We start from the raw sequence: 12,352 nt of genomic DNA, 5'->3' as shown, positions 1-12,352 counted from the left end.
TTGTCATGTCATCTGGTGACTTCTCTGTCCTCCATGGAAGCACATGTGAGGCGAAATGGGGTTGTTGTTGTTACATTATCATCAGGAACATCACTGTCACCATCCATGCTGCCTACCCTTGAGGGGTATGTTTCTCCATGGTTCTTTGCTCTATTAGTTTGGATAGAGCTAGGCTGTATTAAAAGAAACTGCAAATAACAGTGGCTTAAGCGAAATAGAAGTCCAGTTCTCTGTCACACAACAGTCTGGGCGTAAGAGTCTCAGGCTGCTGAGGGGGCTCTACAGGCAGGAACTCAGGCTTCCTCTGTCTGGTTCATCTGTCGCCACTACTCTGTCACCTTCATCTGGATGGGCCAATATGACTTATTACCACCTGTCTTTATTCCAAACAGTGGGAAAGGGAAAGGGGCAGCTATGGGTACATCGCCTCTCCCCATGAAGGACCCATCCCAGAAGATGCAAATGTCACCTTCACATCCCACTGACCAGAGAACTTAGCCACCCAGCTACAAAGGAAGCTGGGAAATACAGTCTTTATTTGGGGCAGCCATGAGTTTATCTATACGTTTGGAGTCGTAATACTATAGAAAGGGAGACTCCGTGTTGGGGGACAGCTAGCAGTCCCTGCTACCAATCCTGAGGTCATACACCTGGATTTTTAGCTCAAGGGTCACTTTACAGAAGGAGCTTGGCAGTCCCTGGGGAGCCCACTGAGCACTGAAGTTGAGCGATATCTGCCTGCTCTGTACGTTTCTCTGTGACAGCAGACAAGGATCATTGCTCTAACAGATACCAATAAGTGGAGGTAGTGTGACTGTTAAGGAACAAGGCTCAGTCTACAAGCCGCTCGTCAGTTCCAGACTTATTCCCCAGTGGCTACACCATGCAGGAAAGGTGTGCAAAGCTGGGGTTGAAAGAGCCCAAGTGATGCCAAGATTTTACACTGATCCTCCCAGCTCTGCCTCTGACTGGCAAAGTCACGCTCGGTGTGTGCTTTAACTTTCCAGGTCTCCAGAGTAGGGAATTGAGTTGTCTCTAAGGTGTTTGCTTAGCACGCATGTTGTAGAATTGTATGATTCCTTGACACTCCCTATCTTTGCACTAAAGCAAGCTTCCAGGAGGATGCAGCCACTTTAACTCCTTTGTGGAACGGGTGAGGGTGGGAGTGTACATGCATCTGCTTGCAGGGGCCTGCAGACATGGGTTTTTCTATTTCCTTGGGCTTTCTTGGTTGTGGTTTTTTTTTTTTTTTTTTTTGCTGTATGCGGGCCTCTCACTGTTGTGGCCCCTCCCGTTGCAGAGCACAGGCTCCAGCCGCGCAGGCTCAGCCGCCATGGCTCACGGGCCCAGCCACTTCGCGGCATGTGGGATCTTCCCGGGCTAGGGTACGAACCCACGTCCCCTGCATCGGCAGGCGGACTCTCAACCACTGCACCACCAGGGAAGCCCTTGGTTGTGGTTTTTGTAGTCAGAAGTCACCGCACAATTTTCCTTTCAATGAAGCTTATTTCTCAGCCCTATTTTTCTTTAAAAATGCTTTATTTATGCTTCTAGAACTATTATATGTTCATTGTAGAAAATAGAAAAAGGTACAATGAAAGAAGCCAAAAAAAAAAAAAAAGCACCCACAGTGTCAGTACTCAGACACCAGCACTATTAAGGCTTTAGTGTAGTCCCTTCACGTCAACGTCTAAGAAAATATGAAAAATACTTGTATCTCTACTTCAGTTCATCAAGTTGGGATCACACTATACATAATGTTTTGTAACCTGCTTTCTTTCACCTGATGACCATTTCCCGAAATCCTTAAATATTTTTCAAGGACGTGATTTTTAATGGCTGCCAAAGCTTCTAATCATTTGGATGAACCACCGTGTCCTTAACCAGTGCCCTGACATTCAGGCTGTGTCGGAGTCTCCATTATTATTAATTACATAGCAGTGACTGTTTCATGCTGCAAGCATCTTGCTCCCGTCACAAACACTGGGTGCAGGTTCGGCGCAGAGAGGTTGGAGGCCTGCCCCAAGCCACACAGCAAGTGAGTGATGGGTCCCAGCCATCTGGCCCAACTGCATCTCCTTGTGCCAGGACAGAGGAGGCACAGGCGTGACCTAGACAGTTGGCTTCCAGTGTGTCGATCTGGGTAGAGAAGAGCCGGTGGGTTTCGCAACGAGATGCTGCTGTGGGTGGCCGTGATGCTCCTGGGGAAAGCCAGCTGCTCTCTGCCCGCCCCCGCGGCAAGCCGCCCTGCCCCCGCTCCACCTCCTGGCCAGTGGTGATCCCCCGCCAGGCGCTCGAGTTCCAGGGCTGAGGAGAAAAGCTTTGGGAGACTCGAGTGGAGGCTGGGAGGGAAGGAGGCAGGCGGGGCCGGCAGGCTGGGGCAGGGAGACCACCTCGTTCCTGCTCCTCCGGGCTCCCCCCTGAGCGGGGCAGGAGATACATGTGCCAGTGGCCCTGCTGCTGGGGAAGCCGCCTCACCTGTTCTCTCCTCTCCTTTCCAAAGCACTTTTCTCTTCCTCTCCAAAAAGTATCACTCCCTAAACACCTATCCTCATCCTTGTTTAGCTCAAACTCACTCCCTCTGAGAGGGGCAAGAGGGTTCACTGTTGAGCTGGGGGTGGGGCATCAGAGCAGAACCCACCTAAGGCTCGGCGTGGGTGACCCCTTTTCCTGGCTGTGTCCCCGCCTGGGTGTCTCAGCTTTTGCCCCTTTGCCTGAGACCTTTTGGGTTTGACCGTTCTGTGCTTTTGTCTAACAGGCAACCATTGGGATTGACTTCTTGTCAAAAACCATGTACTTGGAGGATCGTACGGTGAGTGCCTGACTTGACTCGGGAGGACGGGCAGGGCTCCTTGGGACCTATCCCCTGGGGCCCACGCTGGGCACCGCTGAGAGCCTGTGCCTGGCCAGCATCCCAGAGCTGGGCCCTCCCTCAGCCCCCACTCCCACCACGAGGACCTCACTGCCCCCTGAGCCTCCTCCCTCCCTGTGACAGGTGCGACTGCAGCTCTGGGACACAGCCGGCCAGGAGAGGTTCCGCAGCCTGATCCCCAGCTACATCCGGGACTCCACGGTGGCTGTGGTGGTGTACGACATCACAAGTGAGTGTGGGGCCTGGGTGCTGGGCGGAGGGTAGCTCGCAGGGGCTCCGGGGCCAGGTGCGGCCCCAGCCAGGCTGCAGAGTGTGTGTGTGTGTGTGTGTGTGTTTGTGTGTGTGTGTGAAGATGGGAGAAGACGCTGGTCCCCAGGCCAACCTTGACCTGGCAGCCGTGGTTTTGTCAGCAGCATCCCAGTTCCTTACCGGGTTCCGTGGGAGGGGAGGCCCAGCGGGTCCAGGAGGGCCTTGGGTGGCCTGCACTTCTCACACAGTGTGGCTCTTCTGGCCAAATCAGCTGTTCTCAAGAGCGACGCACAGCCCTGAGGGAGGCTCGTGGGGCTGGGGTGAGGGTAGGGCCTGGTGCAGAGCCCCACTGCCCAGGCAGGTGTCAGGGCACACAACTGGCAAGCGCTTGGGCTGCAGTCATGGGTGTGGTGGGAGGATGCCCCAGCCGGCTGCCTCTGGCTCTGACCGCAGGCTCCCTGCACACCTGAGAGTGGGTGGGAGCTGGGCCCTGAGGAGGCCTGGGCTCCTGCAGCCTGATGCTGAGCATAAGGAAGGTCAGGCTGCGAGAAGCCCAGGTTTCCAGGAAAGGGAGCCTCCGCTCCCCTTGGGCCTGCAGGCTGCTGAGTGGTGGGCGTCGCCCTGTGACTGCTCTTCTGTGCGGCGGCCTGTCACAGCTTCTGACTGAGGAGGGGGCTGCCCTGAAATGCCTGGCCTCTCCTGGCTTTTATCTGCTCCTGGGGCCGCCTTCCCCGCTCCCCTTACTTTCAGGGCCTGAGGGTACTCTTCAGAAATCCCTCTGAGCTCCTGTCAGTGGGAGGCTGCTCTGCAGGGCCCTCCTGCGCTGGGAGCTGCTGCGGTCCCACACACACACTGTCACACTGTTTCCAAGCTCAGCCAAGTCTACTGCATCCATTCACTCTGCTGTGAGCCTCCAAAGTCAGGTCCGACTCTCAGGTGGGCCCTAGGACCACTACTAGGAAGTCATGACCCAGCGGCCTTCCAGATGCTGTGACTTCTCTCCCCAGAGGGTGGCTCAGCATATGAGGGGCCTTCGGGGACCCCGGGCACAGCTCCACAAACACGTGTGGACGTCCTTGGGAGGACCCAGGCCCGCTGGACTGTGCTCCCGCGCCGCCCAGGTGTCTGAGGGTGCACACACCCCTCCCTCCTGCTCCTGGTCTTACTCCCTTCCCGCCCTCTCCCTCTCCTGCCAGGGCTGCCGCTCACGCCCTGTTTTATCTGCACTTTCCACCTCCAGATCTCAACTCCTTCCAACAGACCTCTAAGTGGATTGATGATGTCAGAACAGAGAGGGGCAGCGACGTCATCATCATGCTGGTGGGCAACAAGACGGACCTGGCCGACAAGAGGTAGGTGCAGCGGGCTGCAGGCCGGGCCCCCTCCATACCTCTGCAGCTCCTCCTGGACGGGGAGTGCTGGGATTTGTGGGTGAGCAGCCCCTGTGAGCTACCCCCTGCCCAGCACCCTGTCTGACCTGTCCCCCTGCATCTGGGAAGGACCCCCTTGGGGCACCGGAGGCTTTGAAAGCACCTGGTAGACGCCTACCCACAGGTGTGTCATGTCTGAAGCCCCACCTTCCAGGCTGGCAGGGGCAGGGCAGGCCTCCACGCGTGGCCTGAGTGGAGCCATATGCGCCCGGCTGGCCCAGCAGCGCATGGTCTGGGCCCGGCCTCAGTGCAGACACAGACACAGCAGCCCTCGGGCTCCCACCGGCCCTGCCCCTGTGAAATGCCTGGCTGATGTGGGTGTGGGTGTGAAGGGCCTGGTCCTTCGCTGTGTCTGGGTGGGACGCTCTCCCTGAAGAGGCTGCTTGCTCCACACCATCCTCCAGGCACAGGGCTGACCCCAGCGCCCTTCCCTGCACTGGTCCACTCATCTCATGGGGCAGGTAGAGCAATGAGTCATGGACTGAGGGCTTCCTGAGATGTACTCTGCCCGTTTAGGGAATAATCTGAATTAGAGGCTGCTTTATTTGAGTCTTGTCCTTGAAGTGAAGAAAACGGAGTTCAAAGCCCAGCTCCTTTGCAGTAGGTGACCTTGGGGCCATTACTTTTAACCTCAGTGTTCTCATTTGGAAAATGGGGCTGATGGTACCACCCAGAGAGGCGGTTTGTGGCTGGCAGTGCTTTACGAATGTTGGCTCTGGCCGTGGTGACACTGCGAAAGGGACAGCAAGCCACCTGCCTCAGGGCCTGCTCCCAACCTGGACGGAGCTGCCAAGGAGTAGGGAGGGGCTGGTGTCCTGCTGTGCCCTGAGGGAGCCCTGGGGTCCAGCCCCGACTTCAGGGCTGACTGAGGGGCCCCCATCATCTGAGGCTGCTCCCTCCGCCCCCACCAGGGGCTACTTCCCTACTGAACTGGTCCCCCCTCGCCTCCCCTCCAGGCAGATAACCATCGAGGAGGGGGAGCAGCGCGCCAAAGAACTGAGCGTTATGTTCATCGAGACCAGCGCCAAGACCGGCTACAACGTGAAGCAGGTGGGGTCTGCCGCCTTTGGCCAAGGGGCTAGTGACTAGGTGGGGCCATCCAGCCACCAGATGGGGAGCGAGTAGCCTCCAGAGCTCTACTGCTCGCCCTCAGGCCGTTGGGGCTATGGGATCAGCCACCAGCTTCAAGGAGGCCGAGAGACGTAGCATTCCCCTGCTTCTTACCTCACGTGGGGTGGACGTGCAGGAGGGTCTATCCAATCAGCATTTTGGGGTTCCTGCCTTGTGCTTGGCACGTGCTCAAGGCTGTGGCGGTCCAGGCAGGCTTGGAGACAAGAGCCCACCCACGGTGCGGTCCAAGCTCGCGGTGGGGGGAGGCCTGGGAGTCAGAAGCCTCAGAGGAGCCGTAGAGGGGGTGGGGTTAGGGCTGAGCCTGGGAGCAGGGGTCTTCTCCTGGGTCCACAGACCCCCAAGGAGTCCACAGATGGAATTCAGCAGGTCAGTGGATTTAGGTGGGAAACAAGTGTCTCTGCACTAACCTCTGACGGGTCTCCAGCATTTCCTGCAGCTGTGAGCGTAGGCAACCCAACTCCGTATGTTAGCAGCACCTGGGGCTTTATCACGGTAGAGGTCACAGCCGCTTTCTTATCACCTTACGGTGTCGCAGGTCTCTTGAACTTTTTCCCACCTCAGTATCTCAGGGGCTGTCAGACGCCCTGCCGGCTTCTGCTCTTTAACAGGCTCCCGGGCTGCTAGTCACAAGTCTGTATCTTTAAAGATTTTAGAAGTTTGTTTCAATACTAAGTGGTCTCCTTTACATAAAACTTATATGTAATTCATTTCACACACTTAAAAGGAGCCCATAGGCTTCGCCAGCCTGCCAAAGGAATCTTTGGTTCAAAAAAAGGTGAGGAACCCCTGTCTGCAGGGAAAAGAGGACTCAGAGAGGTGATGAGAGGGGGCGGCCTGGGCCAGGGGACCAGCATGGGCACAGGTGCCGCTGGAGGAGTGTCGGGGCCTGGCTGGGGGTTACTTCTGCCCTGCCGCCCCCAGCAGTGTCCAGGGGCACTAGACAAGCTGCCACTGTAGCAGCCGGCCTCACGCAGTGAGGCTTTACCCAGTCTGGGCAGTGCCTTGCCAGTGGGAGGTGGCAGAGGAGCGGAAAGGGACAGAATGGGAGGCCCCGAGCTCCCAGGACTCAGTGCCCCCACCCCAGTTGGAGGGTCATCAACATGGCTCTCTTCCCTCCCATCCCCTTCCCAGCCTCCTTCGGAATAAGGCCAGGGTGGCCGTGGTGTCACCTGGAGGAGGGAGCTACCTGTCCCTGGAGGCCTGCAGGAGACACTGGTTGCTGCTCTGCGCGGCCCTGATGGAAAGGCTTGGGGGGCAGGGAAGCAGAGGGCAGCAGCCCCGAGGGCAGGTAGCCTCTGCCCCCATGGTCAGGGAGATGCCGATGCCCCCCTTTCCGGATTGCTCTGGAAGCCGGGCGATGGTCTGAGCCGGAGTTGTATATGGTCGGTTCTAAGCCTGTGTGGTGGAGAGGCATCCCCATGCAGTGTAGCCTCCTGGACTCTGAACGTGAGCATATCTGCTCTCAGAAGCCCCCATGTGACCCCAAGAGCCTCTATCTAACTCCCACTTCTGCCAGCCACGCTCAGAGCCCCCCTGCAGCCTGCCCACAGGGTCCATACCACGCAGAGCCCACCAGTGGCTTCCCCGCCTGGACCCTTACCGCCTTTGGTCCTGTCACCCAGCCTGGGTGCTCCCATGCGGCTGGGCTCTGGGGTGAGACCTTGAATAAGACTCACCCTGTCTTCAGAGAGCTCAGGCAGTGGAGAAGTTTTAAGCCCAGAGCTCACCTAGTTCCTGCAGTTGGTGTTTGTAGAGAGATGGGAGGGAATTCAGGATCTTCTGGTGCCTTGTGTTTCTGCCTTGTACTTGCCGTCACCCGCTAGGTTCCACGCACGCGCACACACACACACACACACACACACACGCACACAGTTCTCATGCACACTTTACAGACTTACACGCACAGAAACCCCACATGTGTACATGTACACACCATACACACTCATTCTCCCCCCACAGATGCCACACATCCACACCACACCACCCATACTCCTCTACACACAATATGCACATCGCACTCACCCACACCCAAGCAAACCCACAATGTCACATTCACACTCCTGTGTCCTTATTGCCTCCAAAAAAATCTCCGCTGTGACTGTGTGGCCCTGACTCCCAGCTGCCCCGATGCCCGTGGGGCTCTCTGAGGAGAGGGTCATTGTCTCAAGGGCAGGTCGAAAGTCCCTTCCCCACACCAGGTCCCTACATGGGCAGTGGGCCAGAAGCTTGTCTCCCAGAACCTAGATCGTTTTCTGCACTAGGGTAGGTCCCTGCCATCACCATGACCCACACTCAGCCCCTCGTGACCCTGTGGCCAGCCTGCCTGGGTGAGAGGCCTGCCGGGGCCCAACGCCATGAGAGGTGCTGGGGGCACAGGTGGGAGAAGTTAGGTGCAGCCCCTGCTGTCCAGGGTGCAGTCAGTGGGACAGAAAGAGAGCAGAGCCCGAGGTCAGGGTGAGAAGAGGCAGAGGGTGGAGACACCGGCAGCAGGAGGGGAAGGATGGGGGCTCATGCTGCATCTCCCCCTCTCCCCAGCTCTTCCGACGTGTGGCCTCGGCTCTGCCTGGAATGGAGAACGTCCAGGAGAAAAGCAAAGAAGGCAGTATCCTTTTCCTTTGACAAGTGAGTGAAAGATGTGCTGCAGAAGCCATTTATTCATTGATTTATCCACGTGGTACGTTAGAACAGTGGGCAGACCCTTGCCAGTTCTCCAGGCCAGCCTTCCTGGCAGATAGCTGTTCTGTGGGGCCTCCTCTGTACAGGGATGAGGCTGAACTCCAAGGTCCTTAAGACCATATCCAGCTCGAACCACCTAAGCTTCCAAAACCGTGTGGGAATGCCAGAGGGATGTGTGTGGAGTGACAGTGTGGGGAGTGAGAGATAGTAAGTGCCCTTCTTTCCAGTGAACACAGACCCGTGTTTCATGGGGACAAGTAGAATCTCCATTTCCGTGCACTCAGACGTGATTTCAGCATGGCCCAACCTCCTCTGTGCGAGATGACTGCCCCGCCAGGTGTCTCCTCCCCTGCCTGCCCTGCACAGCCCAGGCCTCCCCACTGCTCTGGGGGCAGGGTCTGCACACCGCTCACACCGTCCACCCCAGAACTCAGGCCACACCCAAAAGCTGAAACTGAGGCTCAGAGAGGTGGTCTGATTTGCCCAGTGGGGAGGAAGGCAGTTGTTCATTGTCTATTTACTAGTTTATTTATAGTCTACCATGTTATAAATAATGTGTGTTTATGTATATATACGCTGCGTACACACAAAACAGGATAAAAATGTGCATAAGAAGATTGGGGTTTAGGGAAAATCAGGAAAAGTCATGGACAAAGTCATACTCAGAATATGCCATGGCCAGGTGGCCAAAAAGTGGTAAGGAGGGAAGGTGGTACGTGGTCTTTAGGGGAAGCATGGCTTTTTATAGTACTTAACTTCTGAAGAACCTCTCCCATCGTCCTTACCTAGGGACCACAAAACCTCCCTAGGACACGGGCAGCAGGTCCCATAGCAGGGCTGCTTCAACCCCTACCCACTCCCAGCCCCACAGGAAGGGCGATTCTGCGCAGTGCCGTGACCAGGCCTAGCCTGGCCTGACTGAGATTTCAGCCTGGTGAGGGCAGAGGGAGCGGCCTGGCTGTGCACTCTGCACCCGCTCCTCTGGCGGTTCCGATCGGTGCTTCGCCAACCCCCAGTCCCCACGGCGCCCGTGGAAAGGGCTGGAGAGGGGCTATGCTGACACCCTGCCCCAGGGATGTGGGTTCTCACAGCAGCAGCCTCAGGGTCTAAGCGACCCGTTCTGACGGGAGCTTGAGGGGTCAGGGTTGCTGTGCCCACCTGGGCAAGGCCCGTGTAGCCCTGTACTTTGTGAGGTGGGCTCCATGCCCGGCCGGCAGGCTCCACCTCCTGGGCACTTTGGGGTGGGGCTGATAGGTAACAAGGCCGAGGCCGAGGCTGGTCACCGGGAAGCCTTCTAAGAAAGGGTCTGTCGGGCCTGTGTTTAGATGATGGTCCCACAGCCCAGGACAAGTTTTACTTCTGGTGGATACTGGTGAGGGCATGTGGAAGGGTCGGGGAAGAGGTGGAAGGGTGGGAGCTGGTGACCCTGCATCCTTCCCACCCAGGCAAAGAAAAGAGCAAGTTCCTGGGTGTTTGCTGAGGGACAGAGGGTCTGCGCAGGGCAACTTAGGGGGCACCGGAGCAGGAGCGGGGGTGGGAGCTCCGAGAGCGTCATCTTCCTTAGCCCCGCCCCCTGCAGTGATCGACATCAAGCTGGACAAACCCCAGGAGCCTCCGGCCAGCGAGGGTGGCTGCTCCTGCTAATGCAGCCTGACCGCAGGCTTCCTTTAACACTACTCGCTTGTTGTGTTGCTTCCTATTGGTTAGCTTCCTAAGGGGGGTGGGAGATGAGCTTATCCAGATGGGAGGATTTTTCTTTTCTCTCTGTCTCTAGGAGTTGGGTGGGATGGGGAGGGAGGCTGGGCATCAGGGATCACGTCACTCTTAACAGCTGTTACTTAAACAACTATTTTTTGGTTTGGTTGTAATATATTGTACTTTATTAAGATTGCCAAAAACTGTTAAAATTAAAAAAAAATTTAAACCATGTGTATACAACTTTTTGCCAGATAAAAATGTAGTCATTTTTATTTGAAAGATGTGCTTTTTTGTTTTTGTATATTTGTAAACTTACAGAGAACCTTTTCCACACACCTCCTCCTTCCTGTCCTCTTTGAACGGTTCATCACCTCTGCTCTCCTCCCACCCCCAGACCAATACATTTAAACAATTAACTGGGCGATTTAATTAGGTTCCAATCCCCGGGCTGTCTGGCCCAGACCAACCAGCATCCACCAAACAGGCCCTACCTGGTTAAATCAAACACTGATTGAATGAAACAGCCTCTGAAGAGGCAGCAGTGACTCTGTCCTTCTTCCATGGCCAGAGTGGGGCATTAGTCACGGCCCCGAGCTGAAATTAAGGCCTTGTGAACTGCAGGGGGCCCAGCCGCAGGCCCACTGGAATTATTTCTGCCTCTTTCCCCTCCCTGAAAAGCCTTGAGAGGGCACTCGCCACAGGCAACCTTCCACTCTCTGTGGTCCGCCTAGTGATTGGCAGAACAAGAGGTCATGGGAAGGAAGGAAGGATGGGGTGCTGTTGGCAACTGTGGGCTGGTTTATAGACTGGGGGCACCATGTGTAGTTCTGAAAATGTTTTAGCCAACCTGTCCAGCGATCAGCACACACATCTGGGTTGCAGGGAAGGGAAGGGCAAACGGAATCTCAGTGTGTGCCCCCTGAAGCCCTCCTCCTTGGGTGCCAGGAAAGCTGGAGCCTGTATCACACAGTATTGGCCCGTCTGTGATTGGGGAAGGGAGGGTCTGCAGAACTGCCGCCTGGAAGATGCATGTTTGCCACCTTGGTTGCTAATACTGTTGATGCTGTTCTGCAAAAGCTGACTTCTTGACGTGTTTCTGCCACTCTGGCACAGTGCAGTTGAAACCTTTGTGCACAGACCTTTGCAGCTATTGTAGCAGCACTCTGCTTGCCTGAGGGTAGGGCTGAAGTGGGGTCCCCAGAAGGCTTCCCAGAGAGACGTCCTTGCCATGTTTGACTCATTTCTGAGAGGACTTAGACCTGAGGACCTATCTGTAAAATCTCTGAAGAGAACTCTCTCTTTCACTAAGTGATGTAGCCTGCTTGGCCAGCATTCCAAATAGACCCAGACTCACCACCCCTGAGCTGGCCCAAAGCCAGGCAGTGGGCAGCCACTCTGGCCAAAATCGGTAAGCCCTGCCCTCCAAGCCGGCATTGACTCTTCCTCCAGGCTGCTATTGGGCTTGTCATAATTGAGCTAAATGACCATCTGGGGTGTGGTAGGGGGTAAATTCCTCCATAAAGCAGGGCTCTGACAAGTTATTGCAATGAATTTGGAACTTCTCAGAAACTAATCCAAACTGGCAGCCTGTAAGTGCAGCAGGACCTGGCAGGACTCATTGATAAGTTGTCCAGTGGGTCTGTCACACACTCAGCTAAGGAGAGACTGTGTGTCAGAGCTGATCTTTAGAGAGGAGTGTATCTTCGGGTGAAGAAAAGAGGAAGCAGGATTCCCACTGAGCTCCTCTTCCAGAAGGCATAGACCAATGTACGAACGTAATTCCAGTGTCAAGTGTTGAGTTTTTATATGTGTGTACATAATTATATATAGAGATAGATTTGTGTATACACCTTCCACACACACATTCTCACAGAGATTCATGTGCTCAATGTATATTCTTGTTCTTCCTCCTCTCAAGTTGGAACTTGCATTGTGATAACAGTTTTGGAAATTCAAAAGTACTGCAACGTGTTGAAATAAGAAATACTTAATATTGTCCCAAAACTTGTGATTGTCTTGCCATCAATAAAATACTGCATAGATTTGTTAACTACAGGCAAAACTAGCCCCTGGGAATATGTGCACTCTTTCTGTCTGTACTTGTATGCACAGGTGTGCATGCCCACGTGGGCCCGTAGCCGCACCATGGCACACCCCCCAAGCGGTGCTTGTTGGAAGAGTGCTTACTTACCTGGTGAGAATTCATAGGAGTCCAGGTGACAGCACCCGGCTTGGCTGGCAGTGAGGGCCATTGCTTGTGGCCCCTGGGACAGCCCCATTTGCAGGGATCTCTTTG

At 55.5% G+C, this 12,352-nt stretch overlaps 1 protein-coding gene across 1 annotated transcript in view; it reads left to right on the top strand.

The window, feature by feature from the left end:
• Positions 1–12,118, top strand: part of RAB6B (RAB6B, member RAS oncogene family) — a 56,538-nt gene extending 44,420 nt beyond the window's left edge. Inside the window, exons 3-8 of the mRNA XM_027091640.1 lie at positions 2,759–2,812; positions 2,996–3,101; positions 4,362–4,473; positions 5,508–5,601; positions 8,218–8,284; positions 9,938–12,118. Of these exons, the coding sequence (XP_026947441.1) occupies positions 2,759–2,812; positions 2,996–3,101; positions 4,362–4,473; positions 5,508–5,601; positions 8,218–8,284; positions 9,938–10,002 (498 nt within the window). The 3' untranslated portion in view covers positions 10,003–12,118. The remainder of the gene's footprint in view (positions 1–2,758; positions 2,813–2,995; positions 3,102–4,361; positions 4,474–5,507; positions 5,602–8,217; positions 8,285–9,937) is intronic.
• The last annotated feature ends 234 nt before the right edge of the window (positions 12,119–12,352 follow it).

Source organism: Aethalodelphis obliquidens, unplaced genomic scaffold, assembly GCF_003676395.1.
Source record: "Aethalodelphis obliquidens isolate GAN/ISIS:26980383/991018 unplaced genomic scaffold, ASM367639v1 scaffold72, whole genome shotgun sequence".
Taxonomy (NCBI): Eukaryota; Metazoa; Chordata; class Mammalia; order Artiodactyla; family Delphinidae; genus Aethalodelphis; species Aethalodelphis obliquidens.
The sequence above is the reverse complement of the archived record's forward strand: the minus strand, read 5'-3'. Positions and strand labels throughout refer to the sequence as shown.